Source organism: Dermacentor variabilis, chromosome 10 (genome assembly GCF_050947875.1).
Source record: "Dermacentor variabilis isolate Ectoservices chromosome 10, ASM5094787v1, whole genome shotgun sequence".
In the NCBI taxonomy this organism is placed as follows: Eukaryota; Metazoa; Arthropoda; class Arachnida; order Ixodida; family Ixodidae; genus Dermacentor; species Dermacentor variabilis.
Window position 1 is genome coordinate 90,016,804 of NC_134577.1, and position 18,719 is coordinate 90,035,522.

General features: G+C 45.8%; 1 protein-coding gene and 1 long non-coding RNA gene across 3 annotated transcripts in view; one reads left to right on the top strand and one right to left on the bottom strand.

Moving 5' to 3' along the window:
• The first annotated feature begins 1,450 nt into the window (after positions 1–1,450).
• Positions 1,451–18,719, top strand: part of LOC142560805 (uncharacterized) — a 50,137-nt gene continuing 32,868 nt past the window's right edge. The window contains exons 1-2 of the long non-coding RNA XR_012823437.1: positions 1,451–1,754; positions 9,898–9,969. This is a non-coding gene — a long non-coding RNA (uncharacterized LOC142560805). The remainder of the gene's footprint in view (positions 1,755–9,897; positions 9,970–18,719) is intronic.
• On the bottom strand, positions 8,074–17,452 carry LOC142560803 (PHD finger protein 23-like). 2 transcript variants are annotated; one of them, XM_075673162.1, is made up of 5 exons: positions 17,256–17,436; positions 16,940–16,986; positions 16,575–16,764; positions 10,505–10,600; positions 8,074–8,587 (listed from the first exon to the last, which is right to left on the bottom strand). In XM_075673162.1, exons 1-5 carry the CDS (start codon positions 17,272–17,274, stop codon positions 8,310–8,312), a joined length of 630 nt encoding a protein of 209 aa, XP_075529277.1. In that variant the 5' UTR covers positions 17,275–17,436; the 3' UTR covers positions 8,074–8,309. The 2 variants fall into 2 exon arrangements, with proteins under 2 accessions (XP_075529277.1, XP_075529278.1); XM_075673163.1 differs by lacking the exon at positions 10,505–10,600 and having other exon boundaries at positions 17,256–17,452.

The following is an 18,719-nucleotide window of genomic DNA, read 5'->3' on the forward strand; positions in this document are numbered from 1 at the left end:
GACGGTTATTTTACACAGCGATGACTGTGCGCGCAGACGTGAACGGCATCAACCGCGAAACATGCTGGTGTGAACCACGTGTGAACCTCGATCGGTCGATCTACCTCTGTCAATCGCCGGTCTCGGCGAGGGCAGGGCGTCTGGAGGTTTAGTGTAGACAGTGTATAGACGCTGTGGTCAGTGGCGGCGCCGTGATAAAATAAAGAACCTGACTCTGTGTCGCTTCAAAATTCTTTCTCTCGATCCTCACTCCCTTTCCGGACCCCATAGGCGCTGAGCCGTGCTTCCGCAAGGACTGCGGAACTAGCATCGTTTCCACAACACAGTTTACTACACCACACACTAGGTCGGCGTGTAAATATTTCGGAACTCTTGAAACCGCTTTGCCACTGAGGACTTGTATGTCGTTATCTTCCGGGCAAAAGTTTCCAACAAGAAAGGCCATTGTATATTACATTCCTCCCCCCCCCCCATTATTATTATTATTTTGCTGTTGCATCACAGCTGCACTCTGGAGTAGCCAGCTGGGTGTGTTAATATTAGAAAATTTAGAATATGAATCGAATAATTCAGCCTTCGAATCAAGTAGTCGGTATTCGTAAATATGAATATTCTTCACATAGGTTTTTCTTTTTTTTTTTGCTGTTGCATCACAGTTGCACTCTGGAGTAGCCAGCTGGGTGTGTTAATATTAAAACATTTAGATATATGAATCGAATAATTCGGCCTTCGAATCAAGTAGTCGGTATTCGTAAATATCAATATTCTTCAAATAGTTTGAGCCCTATATGTGCAATCAAACGTACAATTTGAGCAAAAATTCGATAAATTTAATCCCCGTGACATGCATACCAGACAAGAAAATTGGGAGGACGCTTAATCTTCGCCTTTAAGAGGAAGCGTTAGCTCGGGCCCAACTCCGACGCGGCCTATTGAAATACATGTAAAACGCAAAAATGTTTTTCTGAGATAACCCCTGGACCGATTTTAATGAAAAAGTTGAATTCTAGTGACTGTTGGAAGCGGAAGTTTGTTTTAGGGCCTGTATATTGTGAAAACGATTTTCAAAAATTCGAAACTATAAGTGTACAAATTAATAGATCGGCATCAAGAACAAATATCGCGTTTCTGTAAACATCATTCATTAGATCATTCAAAGCGGACAAATTCGGTATGTCAATTTATATCTTACGGGAATTTGTTACGTTGTGTACAAGGGTTATGCAAAAGCTGTATTTCCATATTGCTATTTTTTGTAGATCATGTCGATTTTGTCCGCTTCAGATGTACTATTAGATGGAATTTACAGAATGTGATATCAATTTTCCTTGCTGAGTACGTAGTTGTGAACTTCATAGTTTCGGTTTCTAAATATTTTCGATTGTTGGGAATTTTGAATAAAGAATTGACGATCTACATAATATATTGGAAACTAACAGTCACTAGATATTATGTTTTTCTTTTAAATTCAACAAACCTCGTCAAATTTGGTGCAGTGGTTGCCGAGAAAAACGAATTCTCCTTTTACATGTACTTAGACAAGAGCATCCGAGCTAAAGCTTCCCTTTAAGTGTGGAACGCCATAGCGTTCAAAGATGCTTGCTTCCCGGCGACTGCAGCTTATGTAACCGTAGGAGGGACGCGCGTCGCGTTCGAGAAGCAAGACGTACCCCGCTTCGGCTCCGGGCGTAATCTTCTTTTCGTGCCACCCACACGCCCTAGTGCCTCACCTCTTTGTCAAACGCTTCTTGAAGGTGAGCTCTTTTCAACCATTACGACCATTCTTGCATCCGAACCTGTTTTCGGACCGTATCGACGTCGGAAAGTCTGTTCACCGTAATGTTTACCGGGAAACGCTGGCGGCTAACGCTATGCACGAAGGCGAGATTTCTTGTAAAAACGCAGCCTCTTCCGTACATCTTCCGTAGGCAGCGATGCGGCGTAGGCGAGCGCCACCTGGATGTGTTGCAAGGAACCGGGTATGCCGCATTATGGTCTTTGAAATTTGCGCGCGCAAATCTCGGAGGCTGTGGTCGCTCTACGACTGGTAGAAATACTGGAAAAGGGGTTTGCGTTTTGAGTTTGTATGTAACAGAATTATGTTTTCTCGTATATTCAAATTATATTCCGACGCTATCATGTCTGTAGGTGGTGTGCAAGTCCTACTTTACGATTTTTCTCATGTATTTTACCCTGAGAAAATAAATTAGTTCACTATAACTTCCTTGCACTACATGGAGGGCCTGCATTACATAGTGAATTACGCTACTCATCGCTCATGGAGCCAGACTTTTTCCTTCTAAACCACAAGCATTCACAATGCCAGGTATGCAAGCAAACTACTTGTTTGTTCCTAATGCTCCATTTGAATTTTGAATAAACAAGGCTTCATAAGCTGCAATGTTATGCAATGCAATGCTATTCACAACATTGTGAATAATAGGATTTGAACATAATTTTACATTTGTCCCTCCTCAATAAACATTTTGCCGTCATCATAATAAAGGTGAAAATGAGTATATTTTTATACAAAAACTTTGTGAAAAAAGTATCACATATTCATTTCTGGCACTATTTGACTTGCATTCGGTCTCAAGTATTACTATTTGCACACCGCTAGGAATTGCCTAGCCACGCCATTTCAACATCTACACCACCACCTCTGGTACACTGTTGTCAGTCCTTTTAGATAATAGCCTTGCCTTTCTTTGGGGGTGAGAGGGGGGTTGTGTTTCTTGGCCTTACCCTCGACAGTTTAGCCGAGAGTACTGAAAGTCTGGTCAGCTGGTCAGTTGGGATAGCAAGCATAAACAAGTCCAAACTTACTTTCATCTCGAGGAGCAGTCCCAAAGCCCTTCTGAAAATTTGGCAACGGTGCATGGCCATACCTGTAAGCCAAATTTGCATGAGGAGATGCAATTCTGGCTTGCCCATGAATTGAACCATCGTGACTACTTCCCTGCACTAATTACCCAGCGATTTCAAGAAAAACCAATGGATACCCCTATTTAGAGCCATCTGCAACAACTCTGCTCGTTACACTGCGCTGGCCCAAATCCTTGTGCATCTTGAAGAGCCGAGGGCCAAATTCTAGCACATAAATAGCTTTCATAGAACACTTTTCCCACGTACATAAGCTCAGTTTGGATTTTGCCTTATCACTTCACCAACGCAATGAATAAAAATTACCTAGCAAACAAAACAAGCTCGGGGATTGTAAACTATGCTGAAGGAACCGCAAGCTTAACAAGCTTCGGCTACAAGGAATGCAAATTTTGAGAAATGCAGTAGCAGTGTGCCAACATCGCACACCTACCGTTAACGCACGTGAAACAAACATGTTAACTTTAAGGTCAAACACAACACAGAAGCTTACACTGCACTGTTAATTGTACAATATGCCACACAGAATGTGCTTTTCTAACACGCTTACGCCATGAACTGTAACTTTTCTTTTACAAATATCATAGGGCACATAGGAATGTTCACACTCCAAATTCACATGACTATTGATTAGACTATCAATGACTATTAATGTAGATCATTATTTTACATGCAGCTTGTATGTATATACAATGTGTGCATGTTGTTTTTCTTGTAATATATCATTGAATTTTGATTTTGTATGAAGTGCATACTTGCCTTTTTTTGTTTTGCGTGTGTTATAGATCTCGTATCACATTACGGTTTCATAGGTCTTCCCGACGTTCCACTCACTCCAGGGCCTCTGCTTTGAAATCGCAACTCAATAAATTTCAACTTTAACCCACATGCAGCTGCAGGTTGCCCTAGCTTGGCACCACAGAAAGTAACCTATTGTAGCGATCTTCAGTAGCAGAATGAACGCTGTCACCAGACCTACATGGCTTTCAATTTAAATTTCACGAGAACCATCACAGGGCTCCACAACTTTATCTCAACTATCTACGACTATGATTGAGAACCTTGAACATTTCCAGAGAGGCAATTCACTGTTAAGCAGTGCCACTTTGAGTTTAACCATTCAAAGCATTAGGTAGTTCACATTGGGAGAACAAGGTAATCGATACTTTTTGAAGTTATAAACGTTTGCATGGCACACTGCATACTTATTTGAAAGCACAAGACAGTGCACTGCTTGAATGCACTTCACTTACGCCAGATCCATTTCAAGACAACTTACATTTTCCATGCCATTATATGCGTGGGTGTCTGCTGGGCTTTGTTTGACTCACAGATGCTGCTTCGATTTGCTGGTTCAGGGTGCTCCTTTTTAACCCCTGTGTGACCACACAAAGGTAAACTATACGATCCGGCATCAAAAGTTTACGAAATGCGAGATCTCAGAAAATCTTAAATGTTTTAGTTGTGGCCATGGCTGGTAAAACCATATGCCATTATGTCCTCACTTGCTAGTACCAGCTGGAAATGCAAATAACTGGCTGTGGAAATAATCACGCGTTTCCCACAACCCGTGGTTAGAAAACTTTTGATGCCTACTGTACAAATACAGTGCTGAAGCTGCCCAACACACACAGCTGAAAGAAAGTACAGTGACCTCCACAACGCTGCGGACCTGCGAGGATCAATTATGATGCTGCAAAGACTCAAAAGGCAACACTGCTTTGGTGCCTTAGTGCATAATGATGGCATAAGGTCTTGCACATGCCAAGACCTCCTCTAATAGCAGCTGGAAACATGCAACATTCCAATGGCTGACATTACTGCATGCAGCTCATATTATAAAGCCTAGATGTGAACTATCTTCTCTCCACTGATGTGCAGAGAGAGAACACAGCATAAAATGTGCAGTATTTGTCAAAAAATAATGAAGCCAATGCTTGCGTGACCTCCACTGAACTGACATGAAACAGTCTGCATCATGTTATGTATGCACAGCTCGAAAGCTTTAGGTCTGCATCCCCAAGCTTCTTTATGCAAGTGTCATCTTCAACTGGCCAAAGCCAAAATGTCTGTCAATGAGGGAAAGGCAAGCTCTCATCCTCAAACTCCAAATCTTTCCAGTGCTTGGAGCACCACAGAAATGACAGATCTGACCTGGATTTCTCTTCAAACGTGTAGCGGCTTTGTTGCTTTTGAGGCAGGCTGTACACGAGAGACTCTGACTTGTGCGAATGTATACAGCAGCAGTGTTTAAGAAGAAGCTGGCTAACAACTACATAATTGGCAAATGTAGGGAGCCTGGTCTCTACACACACATTACCATATATCATCTGTAATATATACTACGCATATGTTAGCTGAACCCAAAATTGGTGTTATGAACCAGAGTTTCCAACAAGAAGCACTAGAGGGAAGTTGGGCACTAGTATCTAGGGAGCTGCAAACATGGCATTCAGGCAGCGCGGGAACGAATCATACTGCACGTGTTTGCCTGAACTATGCCCTTCTGGCTCCAAGCAACTTTGCATATTAATCATGTTCAACAAAATGCTGCATTATAAATGCAATCATATTATTCAAGCTGATTGCGCATGTGCACATATTCTTATTGGCTTATGCATTAAGAAAAATATGATTGCTTGGAAATTTAGGCCAATAAGAGCAGATAAAGTGTAATAGATAAAGCCACAAGCGCAAAGATTAGACAAATCCATGTACTGCTGATCATTTTCATGGCAGCTGAACTACTGCAGGGCTGGAATCCCTTTAGGCAATACCCCTGTCACACGTGCACTCTAAAGTCTTTTGGGCAAAACGACCGTCCGAAAAAGAGTTTTGCTAGCAGACACATGACAAGGAGCGATGTCTTTTTCAGAAGCAGTCTTTTCTGGAAGCAGAGTTTGTCAGTCTCTTTTACGGCTGAAAAAAAAGAAGCCCAAAAAGAAAGTGGGTGTGAGCAATTATCATATATTAAAAAAGGAACTAAGCAAATGCGTATTTTTCTGTCGCCTAGGCTCCATCGTGAAAAATAATTTTTCTTGCAGTAGGTATAGTAGACCCAGTAATGCTCATTTTCTTCTGTACCATAGTAAGCGGGTCGAACACTCTTTTAAACTACTACAGTAAATCTTTACATTAACGTCTCTTAATCTGGTCGTGTTAAATTTATTTGAAAACTGTGTAATAAAATAAGTTTTCACTTTATATTTCGACATACATCAGTTTATTTTGGCCGATTTTTTTTCAAACGCTAGCACCATGCTTTCCGTATAGCGTGTCCAGAAGGAAACGCCAAAAAGAGATTGTCAATGTTGTGTGTCTGCTGCGCAACAACTCTTCAATAAAAAGTCTTTCAACTTGGTAAAAGACCGCTTACGTAAAAGAGTTTTTGCGTGCTCGTGTGACGGAGGTAGGAAACTCTGTCAAAAACATGCTTGAACTTGACTCTCCTGGTTCAGTTTAATGTGGCTTTATAAACTGAGCGTCTGTGGAAATGTGCACTAGGAGGAAGAACGCAAGGTTTCCTTGCTTTTTGTGAGCCTCTGTGCATAAACTTACCCATGTATTTGGAAATCTACCTTTGATTTGAAGCCCATGCTTGACTAGGTCGAGATTATGCCAGACATGAACGTGCCGAAGGAAAGGCAATGAGCATATCGGGCAGGTTCACACCAGCCGTAATCTTGTGCAAGTCGAGCATGGGCTTCAAGTTGAGGTATATTTCTGAATACAGGGAGGGGTTAGTCACCACAGTAGGTCACTGGGGGCACAACTTGCGAGCAAGAGATTCAAGGGGGGGGGGGGGGGGCTGCCTGCCCCCGTCAGCAGTGAGTCTCCTCGAAGGCAGGGTGGACGAGTGCAGTGCCGATAAAAGTGGAGTGTGACAATTAAAAGCAGATAGACGACAACAGAGCCCCGGATGGTACACCCGTTCGTGTTGGAAGCACACTATGTTGTTGGGCTAGTTGGTGCATGTTTTGACTGGAAACGTTCCACAAACAAAGTGGGTGGTGACAGAGAGAGAACATAGAGCGTTGGTCTTTTCTATCTGTACTCCGTTTTATACTTGGCAGGCAATGCTATGAAATCTGTGCAAGTATAGTGTGGTCGAAGAAGTGTCACTCCTCACGTTTCAAAGTGCTCCGCGATGCTTTAAGCTAAGGATGGCTACTTTATGTTGAAACTACAATTTGTAGACGAAAGGTTAAGCCGAATCGGGCACTATTCCTGCACTTTTGCACTTCCAGCATGCGAAGTACTGTTTTGGCCGCACTGCGCACAGTGGCCATTGGTTGCCGAAACGTGTCACTCCACTCGTTGGATAGTAAATAAATTCAAATCTGCAACACCTTATTTCATTTATATATGTTTTGCTATAGTAGCAAAATATAAGACAATGTTACATCGAATTACGTGATACATGCGTATATTTCTTTATTTCTTCTGTATGTGATGTACTACTTATTGGTTGCGAATGCGAGAAGTGAGACAAGTTTCTCTAGCCTCTGTAGCGTTGCCTGCTGCGTATGAAATGAAGTGTAGCTTATTCTGTTAAGAAGACAGTGCATAGACCTTGCACATGCTGATAATGTGGGAAAGGGAGCCGGGCAACAGGTTTTGTCTACCACCACATGTGCTGTGTGTGTACAGAGAGTTACAAAGATGGAAGCACCAGGTGCACACAACTTTTCCAGCTAGAGCATTAGCTCGTTTCCACTGAAATTCAGCACACAGGTAGAATTTTCTGGTGGTTTTCATTTAACGCTATGTGCGCGGGCATTATTTGCCCCGTTTCTGTCCACGACAAACCCAATGTATGCGTTGCCTGTGGCAATGGCACTAAAAATACATTTTGATTTTGCTGCAACGGAATGGCAACACGGTCGGTCCCTTATATGGCAAACATCCGGCAACATTACCTGTGCGTGAAATTTCAGCACCAGCGAGCCAGCAGTTTAGGTATGAGTTACGTACACCCGACACTCTATTCATGGAAGTCTAGGTACAGTGTCAGCCTTATTTGTAGGATAACTAAGTAAAAGCCTGTCCGCATTTTGACGTCGTCCTCTCTGCTTTCGTCTAAGCTGGAAGCAAATGAGGCAAGCACTTGCTCAGCTACTTGCGCGAAATGAACACAGCAGCGGGTGGCATTATCCCCACCGCAGGCCGGCCAGGGAAAGGGTGCGAGGATGCCAAACAGCCAAGCTCTTTATCTCAGCCACACACACTGGGTCACCACCCCCCCACACAGAGAGGCCTGCCCCCGTGGGGGAGGCAAGGAACGCGCCCCGAGGTACACCGCGAGTCTGTACAGCGGCCACCGCGAGGCCCGAGCAGAAGACTAGAGTGCCGGCACGTGGCGGCGCACCCCCCCAATCCCGCGAGGTCCGCACCGTCACGCACACACACGGTCGTCGTCAACACTGTCACGTCGAGGGCCTTCGCCGCTGGGGCGGCGTCGTGCCGCCCGCACGTATCCGCTGCGAACGCCTCGTCGTGTGCTTGGCCTCACGACAGCGCTGACAGGTGAACTCATCGGGAATGTTGTTGCGCCGAATCTTGGCGCACGACAGGTGGATCCAGGTGAGGCACTCGGAGCACTCAATCATGGGCCGCCCGGCAAATGGCTTCAGGCAGAAGCAGGTGATCAGGTCGTGAGAGTCGTCGTCCGCGAGCGTGGTAACCTCGGACAAGGTGCCCCCTCCTGTGGCGAAGCGACACAGAAATCGTGGTCAGGGCTCCATACTGCCGACTTGATGAGAGGCTGTATCTTAAATCGAGAATATGGACATCCAAGACAATACAGCCCATGCCCCCATGTGCTCAGCAATTATTCGACGAAAAAAAAAAAAAGTTAAAGAAATAACGCATTGAAAGTGCATCCACATTTCAGTTCTTGCATCCCACGGCACCTCAGCCTATTCAACCTCTTGGCTAGGCCAATTGGTGCCATAGTGAAAACAATGCTGCCAATGCATATTAGTTGAGAGCACGAGCTCCAAATCAGGCGAAAGCTCTGCAGCGACAAGGGGAAGATTGAACCACCACTGCCCCAGTGAAGCCAGGGGCAAAGACTTTCACCTTCCTTGCTGCAAAATGTCGCAACACACCCAAAAGAGGCACATGCAGTGGCGCGAGAATTGCGCGCATGTAAGTACAATTTTGCACCAGCAGTCAGAAAACTTCCTTGAAGTGTGCTTGCTAGGGACAATAGGTGCGTGGCTCCTCAAGTTTCAATGTAAAAATAGTTTAAGAGACGAGCCAGTTTAGTGCACTGTTTGTGCTCAGTATAAAATGCGCGAAAAAGGTATAATTTCCAACTCCACATTCGCTTCATCTCGACAAAGCCACTCTGTTACTATGGGGAAAGGTTTATTTGCAAACAAGTCATGCCTTAATTGAACAAGGTATCACACATTGCCATGCAGGGCAAAAATAAAATTTTAAAAGGCAACGCTGGGAAGGGGCATTATTTGCTCTTTCACAGTGGTGCACAGAGCTCAGATCTGTTAACAGCAAAATGCGGCTGCATGGCTGGCACAATCGTCTATGCCATCCGCTGACAACCACTGGTGCTAATGGTGAGGGTACAAGGGTGCACTGCAAGAACTGGGTGCCCAAATTAGGCTCGTGTCCACTTTCTGACAGACGAGAGTGACAGCTCTCGTGTGCTGTAGCGATGATGCTGGGTCACAGGCACTTGCTGATGCAGACATCAACAGATTGCAAGCACTTTGCCATTCGTCAGCTCTCACGTCCCGGGATCGAGCCAGCGTTTGTGAAAACTCCGACTCGCAATGGGATCATAGTGCAAAGATAGATGTCTGGTTAATACAGTTCAGGCATATGACACTGCTGATCATAGTACCATCGGTAGGTGGCATGGATGGTATTGCTGGCTACATGTTCGCATTGTGCTATTAGCAGATCTGAGCCATGTGCCAACTCTCCAATGGGGTTATAAAACACTGAAACCACTGGGAGGGTAACACCCGAATTTTCTTTAACCTACAGGTGGACAAATTCTCAGGATGCAGGAAGGTGTGAAGCTAAACATTCCGAAAGGTTTGGTGAAGACATTAGAAGGTAGGTGATGTCTCCTAACAAATGATAAAAGGACTTGCAACAAACCACCGTATTTACTCGCATAATGCTCACACCTCGCGCACTGGCCATCAGAAGTCTGATTTTTTTTTCCCCCGAATTTCGCAGGAGAATTTCCCCCACATAATAATCATACCCCTAAACATTGCACCTATTTTTAGCTGAAATAAAAGTGTGAGCATTATACAAGTGTATACGGTACGCTTTCACCATTGGAAACCTCTACTTCCGTTTTATCTGCTATTCAATGAAAACTGCAGCTCCTGTCTCCATTCTATAAGGAGGCTGCAGATGAGTGTGCATGTTTTGGAACACTTTCCCATGCCACTAAGCCTTCAAGCTCTGCACAGCTCGTAAACAACAAACCCTGTAATGCCCCCTCAATTACTTTTACCAAGTGACAAGCCACACATTCTCAACTTAATGTCGAAAAAAAAACAAAAAAACATCTGAACAGACAATTGTGACACCAGGACGTGCAGTGACAAAAGATATGGATCAGGGTGCTAAAACTCACGCAAGCCGTCGGACTGCATTAAGAGCACGTGGCTCATTGCGGGCTGCACAGTGGCACGTTCGGGCGGAGCGGCAGGGCAGCCCAAGGTTTTGCCAACTGAAACGGGGGTGTGGGGCAAGGTGAGCATTCGTGAACCAGTTGATCAAGAGCAAGTTTGCTCCGGATCGAAGCATTCACATTCCACTGGTGGATCTGCGGAGGGTTCGCGCATTTCACTTGTTCCATCGAATCAACATGTCCAGCGCTTGCGTGTTTGTTCCCGCCAGTGCGCAGAGTGCTCCTGACAAGCCAGCCGAGCGTACGAGACGAGTCTCGCCTGGTTTTAACGCTTCGTGGAAGCACCAGGCCACAGCACTTTCCACAACGGCTACATTTATGTTGATGCAACACTGAATCTGATATACTTTTGCACTTCCTTTTTGTGATGGCTGTATCTTATGCTGATGAAGATGTTATCAATTGAAGTAGCCACGCCCAAATTGCCATGGCGCCCGAGTAATCGCAAAAAACTTAAGGCTCGACAGAAACCAAGTGGTCTTTCTGCAATAATTTGGCGTGAATCCGTTTTTTTGCTTGCCACACATCGGATGTGTATTTGCCAAACCAGAGCGCTTGCTCAAGGGCTTGACCAACTGCTGCAGATCCATCAGTGGAATCCACGCCTCACCAGCCACTCGCTTGTCACCCTTCCCGTAGACAAGTCACAAATTCATTTTAAAAAAAGGCATGACAATATGCAGTGCAGACAACAAGGGCAGACGAATGCATTTAAACCCTCTTCTCTGCTCTTTCCCACTATCTTCACTAGCAGTAGAGTTCATCATAGATCTATATTGCCTGCACTGAAACTGATGTCAAAGCCACCTCTCATGACACCATGCCTTGCAGCCTTCCTATAGTTGAATAGCAGTAGCACCTGTTCCAACTTGTCAGCTTTTGCCAGTGCTGAATCCTGAGAGTGCATCTCAATATAAGAATGTGGCGCAGCATGTAGAACATGCTGGGCATTGCACGGTTAAAGGCAATTAGGTCAAGTCAGGTAATTACACATCAGGGATAACAAAAAGTCACATGTCTGCTCGGGATTAGTAAATTGTTTATCAGTAAAGGACTACGATGCTCTTTAAATGTTAAAGAAGAAAGGGGGGGACACAGTCGAGCAGGTTGTGAGAATGTTTCTTGCACAGGAAGCGTGCTGTCACATGCCAAAATACTTTGAAACCCATAAAGTAATGTCAACCACCAATATTGCATTTTATTTTAACAAGTTAGGCGATCATTTTTATTGCTAGTAATCAAGCTTTTCCCACTAAATAAATGCAGAACTAGTGTTGAAAAAATATCTTACCACTCTGAAAATGATTTGGGGTTGCTTTAGTGTTCCTTTAGTGTTGATACTGCACGTCACTTACAATAAAAGGCAGAATGAAGCGAGAGAGAAATTTGCAAAGCATTACACCAATTGCAAATTTACATCATACATCATGCTTTGTTTGTACCCAATCCCTTATAATCAGTTTGTTTTTTATAAATTCTAAATGCAGTCTTGCTCATGCATTATGCTAAAAATCGTTTCCCTATTTAAAGTATCATGAAGTTCAGCACGTTACAGGCACAGAAATGTACGATTACCGTGCCATGAATGCGGCTTCCTCATAGTGTCACATGTCTGTGACAATGCATATAAGGGTCAACGAGACAGGTCGTACTTAACATGCACATTGTCTATTGAGTCAAATGCCATAACTACGTTTGTTCTAGCCAACTTGTGTCATCAGATTCCAGAAAACACACCTAGGCATAGACTGAAGTGTAAGATTTTCATGCAATGATTGTGGCTTTCTCATAAGTCACGTGTTTGTGATAACACATAGACGTGCCAACAAGACGGGTTGTACTTAACATACACATTGTCTCTTGAGTCAAATGCCATAACTCCAACGCCTGTTCTAGTCCATTTGTATGTCATCACATTCCAGAAAACACAGACAGCTCTGAAGTGAAAACAAGTATAAATGCAGAAGAAGATATAAACTGTGCGTCAAATTGAGAGGCATCACTGCTGCCTTGTCTGTGATAACTCTCAGTGTAGCCACTTTTTGGAATGACGTAATGCAGGAAAGTCATGTTTAATGTAAAACATGTTAGATAAACGGCTTTTACCAGAGTTGGGCATTGAAGCAGCAAGGAAAATGCAACATGCCTACATTCCCAAACATTGTATTTGGTTGGACAGTATTCGCTTCTGATTGCCCAGCTATGACCTGGGGCACCGATATATCCCTGCACTGTTACGCCATGTGGCTAGTGACGAGGTCACATGTACAGGGTTACAGAGTTGTATGAAGGAAGATAAAGGTGTTGCTATTAAGATGGCCTGCTTTAGTGCTGCTGCATTCAACAACAAAGTGCATGCCACTTATTGGTAGACCACAACACAGTCATATCATAATGGCTATTGGCAATCTAAATATAGTGTTAAAAAAAGAAGACCACTCAAAAAGGATGGCGTGTTTCAATTTGCGGATGAACCGAAATAACTGCTGCCGCTGTTAGTGTGTCACCTCCTTGACAGGGGAGTTTATCTTTTCAGCAGCCTAGGAGACTTTGGAATTTTTCAATTAGAAACTTGTTTGAATGCTTCACAGTTACATGCACGAGGCTGTCCTTGAAAAGTATCGAATTGTACAAATTAGACTTGTATCACTCAAAGGAAGTTATGGCCTAGGGTTTCATTGAAATGAACCTGCAAGCTGTGTGTACAACCATTGCTGTAGAATTGCAGGAAGCCAGTGTTAATTGGCATTTTGCATCCACGTCTTTATCTCATCTGGCAATCACCCAAGGATATCCCAATATTGGACAGCACACACACATTAATGCATTTCGTTACTTGAGTGGAACTCGTATATCAATGGCTGTCTCAAATGCGTGCCTTTTCCAAGTGCCCGCGCCGCATCTTCACAATTTATAGCCAAAAGTGCCAAAAGCAGTCACTGATGCTGCCATGTAACTTGCGTGAATAAAGACGGCTGCCATTATTCTAAACAGGTACAGTTGCATTCTCTACTGCTCAAACAAGTGAATTTAGAGGTGCCCTTCTCGCAATACAGTGGCGATTGTTCACACATGCCCTTCATTACTGAGTTCATTACTAAGTACTTCATTACTTCACCAAAGGCATAAATCCAAGGATGTGCTCATAAGCTGTGCGGTTGTTATGATGTGCGTGGAGTGGACATATGTAGTTTAATACCTCACGGTCGGTGAAATGAAGGAGCGGATGACACCGACGACGTGCCAAGACGAGCAGCTACGGTGTATCGATTCCACATGCACGTTCACAGCATAGAGACAAAAAAGAAGCAGGTGGAAAAGCGCGTGAGAGGGTCAAGAGGGAGACGGTGAGTGTGGCAGACGTGGTGGGACTGAGAAGATGGTGTCCAGGGCACGGGAGTAGTGGCCTGCCGAGTTCCTGGCCAAAGGTTGCCGCAAGCTCCCACCTGGGCACACACGCATCGCCAAGCTCCCTCCCACAGTCCACGGTTGGCAAATGTTGCAAAGAAGTCCAACCCGGGCACAGCGAGCATCTCTACCACCATGCTCCAGCTCCAACTGGTGAACGCTGAAAGGGCGTCTGGCCATTGCCTCCTCCTCATCCAACCCCGAAGCGCTACAGCGCCATCAACTGCCGCCGCTTCATCGCGTTTGCACCAAGGTCGAACCTCGCTGCCAGCATCTCCGAAGTCCCACAGTGTGTCCACCATCTGTACCATAACTCTGTGACATATTTCCTTTACCCAATATAGGGACCTTTCAACCATGTAGTTAATGCCGACTTAGTTTCTATTATAATTTTTATGTTTGCTGTGAATCTGTACAAACGGCATTGTCTTTAATATTTGCTTTTCAAGTGCTTTGTTTTAAAAAGCATCCTAAACATGAACCGCATAGCTCCGTAACAGTGGTGAATATACAGCCCAAGCGCAAGCGAGACGAGATGTCTAGGCACAAAGCCACATAATTTGTGCTATTATGCAACCCGGCATATTTCCGTGATGCAGAGGTTGCATGGTAACGAGAATACGTGAGCGCACTTTCTTGGGATCAAACAAATATGCAAGGCAAACAAACCACTGCTGATTGTCTGGTTTTAATCTCTCATAAGTTCAGTTGTGTTGCACGTTCAGGTTTCCATAGTATATTTCCACATCTTAGGATTCTTTAACAAGCACAGAAAGCTCAGTACATAAGTGTAGCGGCACTCAACCATTGCTGTAAAGTGGTCGCAGCACCTTATTACAAAGCAGCCACCATGCAACATCCAATAAGCCACCATTTCTTGGCTAACAAATCATTGCAGAATGCCACGAAACAGCTTTTTTGCATTCAGTGCATTGTGATGAGTTCCAAAGGACTTATCCTGGGAAAATGGAGTATTAGATAAATGCTCAACAACAATGTTGGAGAATGTAAGGGCAATATGCATAAATGTAGACGAGCGCTAAGGTAAACCACGGCCATTTGAGAGTAAGCATTACCCTTGGTTCTTGCGATTTCTTGATTGTATTCTCGAACAACCTACACTCAGCAGTATGTATAAAAAGCAGCACTACTTTAATGTCACTTGGTCTGGGCATGTGTGAACAAAGGTACGCAGTAAAGAACCAGCAACAGTATAGCAATTTCTAAAAGCAATTTCTAAACATGTATGATGTGAAACGACCAGGTGTACAGGACAGAAGGATGCCTTTGCAGTAAAGATGACTGCTTGACTAAGGGCAGCACGAGTAGCCATGGAGATGCAACAAGCAACATTAACAGTAAGGAGGATGCACAAAAGATGGCTAGCCTGCCTTCTTGAATGCTTTTTCACATGCACAAACTCCAAACACAACTTGCACAGTGCACATTTCAAACTCAATTCAAAGCCGGGGCATTCTTTAGACGTGTTCATCACTGACATTCAGAGAGGTCATAATAAAGACTGACTGCTGGGCAGTAACCACTGCTTGTGCGGCCATCTAGCAATGTAGCATGTAGCATATTCTCCAGGCAATAAGAAATGCTGTACATGGGCTGGCAACTTGACAAAATGGCATTAGGACTACAGGCTCACAGTACACAACAGCAAACTTGCCGGCTCGCAAACGCTGCTGTAGCTTGACAGGGATGCTCTGAGACCCAATGCATGCACTTTGGCTTGTGTAGCAGAGTTAGATAATCTATATCAACCACCAAAAGTGGCCAGTCGACACAGTTCCAACCTCCTCTCTGGTTTCGGATTACGACTGAGCACCTCGCGTGAGTGGCTGCGGTGCTGACGTCAGCACCAGGATCCTGCTGTCAAATTTAGCACTCCTATCATACTGGAAAGTGTTCCAGGCGGCACTGCAGCTTTTCATCTACCAGGTCACACCAACTCGCACGAGCTCCGACTTTTCGACGTTCAAGAACATGGCATACACAGATGTAGCGGTTATCTGCAGAACCGTCATTCAGCACAGGCCCGAAACCAACGCAATGCAGTGTGCCTGGCCCATGACAGAGTTGCGTGCACGAGTCGTTGACGCCTCGCATGCGATACTGTGCCGTGCATTCGAATATGTAGCGGTGTGCGCTCTGTTTGTCCCCCGCTGCGGCAGTTCACGGGCAGGTCGAACCAACGATTCGAATCGTTTGGTGAACGTGTGCAGGCATCGGGCACACACTGCCTTTCCAGCTTCAAATACGTCCTCACCTTAGGCTGCAAGTGCGAACACGGTATGCGAGCGTCCTGGCGATGCTTCGGTGCGGCACTAACCTCGCAGCAGCCGGTCACCAACCGTACTACGTCCGCGTTAGCAGTTCGGCGAGGCCGCAGGAAAAGACCACGAACCGAAAAGTGCGGCGCAGATACCGCGCCCAAGCCACGAACGCCGATGCCGCCATTGAAATGCGAGGACGGCCGACGAGGCTCGGTACGACCCGGGCTTGCAGCCGTGTGCCTCGAATGCACGGCAGACTTCTCGCGTTCGGCGCCCTCGATCGGCGTCAGGTCGCGGCGACGGAACAGGCTAGCCCCTCTCACCTTGCTCGCTGTCTTCTTGCTTGACGCTGTCGACGCTGTCTGCCGAGCTGTCGGAAGGGCTGGCCGCGTCCTTTTCTTGCAGTTCCTCCTGCTTGATGCTCTCGTAGTTCTCGTACTCGAGGATGAACTTGCAGAACGAGATGAAGTCCTCGGAAGTCCGCTGGCGCTTTCGCGGAGGCTCGCCATCGGCCTGCGCAACAACGAACCGTGGTGAGCTTCGGCGATGGTGGCCGAGTGCACGATCACGGTCCGCCCGATCCCGCTAGCCTATACATGGCGTCGCGGAGAACGTCACCGCAGCGTTCGGACCCGTGACCGCCCGCTGGGCCAGCGAAAAGAGACGCCACTTTTCGAGTAGCACTCACCGTCGACGAAGTGAAGCACTCGCTCCTGAATACAAGTGTCTTGGTGCCTGCGAGACGAGAAGACACGGGGTAAGAATCGGGGTCATCATGACAGCAGTCAAGACGACCCAGCTGCCCGCAGCCGCACGAAACATTCCGACAGCCGTCAAAGGCCACTGGGACTCGATGTCCCTCTCGTGAGAGACGTTGAAGGCCCTAAAACACAGTCGCCCGGGCGGCAAGGGCCCAGTGGAAACTGCCCATCGCCGTACCTCTCACCGAATGGAGGGGGGGCTACCTCCCAGGTTTTTGCCGGCCAGCGTCGACGGACACCTACCATTCACGTCTCCTTCCATGCTCGTCAGATGCACGCTGGTGGTCGGCAACGATCATTACATTATCGTCGAGGGGCTCGACCAAACTACGGAAACTTTTAGTCGATTGGGAACGCAGATCACTCGCTCCAACAGCCAGACGATTTCCCGGCATTCCTCATTGCTCGGGCAAGCTCACTAGCGCCTCTTGACGGCGGGGGTGTCCGGCCGATTAGCCACTTAGCCATTTCGAGCCACTGCACCCACCTTTCCCGCAGAATGGAATCTCCCGCTGCAAGATTCCGTAATGATACCGGATCGCGTGCCGAGTTTTATGCATGCGTCGAGTGTGTACAAACTGTACATAGTATATACGCATCGTTCCATGGTTTGCTCTGTTTGACGCTCCCTCTTCGATGCTACCGAGTACCCTGTTGCGTTTGCCGCGGCGTATTCTGCCTCGCGTGCTTCTTACAAACTATTGCCGCGTTGTTGCTATGCGATCGGCGTAGGAGGAAAACGTGCAGCCATTACCATTAGACAGTCTAGCAGAGCGTTGTTTCCGCGGTACGTCAGCAACGGCACGCACTGCACCTCCTGCGGCCAACTACAGCCTTATAACTTTCACGGTACCAACCTTTCTTTTCTACGTATTGTTCAGCATGCAAAAGGTCTCAGAATGACTCATCAGTTTGTTTTTTTTTTTTTTTTTGTACGGTCAAAATTGGTTTTGCATTCGCGCTACCTTAAGGTGTTTCAAAGTACACTGCAGCACCTGGTTTAAGTATGTGCCACCTTTATTCCATACCGCACAGGCATCGCAGTGCTTTGCAGACTCTCTTTATTGTCACTAAAACAGACTGTACATTTTATTGACGTCGTGGAATAAATACATACATTGATGAATTGCCATTGCCAGAGTATTTAAGCAGGCTCTCTCTCTAATAACAGCGTGTATACCATCAGAATGATGATGCCGCACTATGCAAAGCCCCCTGTTTTCCCTATATGACACACACACAAAAAAAGTACAATCTAAAAAATGCAAATGTGAAGACACAAGACTAGAACTTTACTCGAGGGGGCAGAAAGGCAGCATAGCATCTGTTCACTAAGTGACCAGGCCGCTAAGTAAAGTCACTACTACGCGCTACGTCAAACTTGGCACAGCCAACCCTAACGGGTCCTGCGAACGCTGGCGGCGCATGGGTTTGCCACACTTGTAGATGAAATGAATGACTACCCTCATTCACAGGCACAGCAGCATGCAGACATTGCATTACTCGCAAGCAAGGCCAGTCTGCAGAACTCCGCATCTTAACTAATCACAATCCTGTGTTTTGAGGGAACTCCCTTCCACTAGCTCGCTGCAGGATGCCAGGGATGCAAGGATGGCAGCACATAGCGGGAACAGAGGCAAAATGCAGTTGTAGTAAAACACTTTTGGGCTTTTGTAATCATGTTACCGAAAACGTCACAATTGCAAC

What these genes read in the sequence shown, in the direction of transcription:
- LOC142560803 (XM_075673162.1), bottom strand. An exon ending in AGTGCTTCACTTCGTCGACG is followed by an intron (nt 16,765 to 16,939) that starts GTGAGTGCTACT and finishes GTTGTTGCGCAG; the next exon opens with GCCGATGGCGAGCCTCCGCG. An exon ending in GCAAGAAGACAGCGAGCAAG is followed by an intron (nt 10,601 to 16,574) that starts GTGAGAGGGGCT and finishes CCCCCGTTTCAG; the next exon opens with TTGGCAAAACCTTGGGCTGC.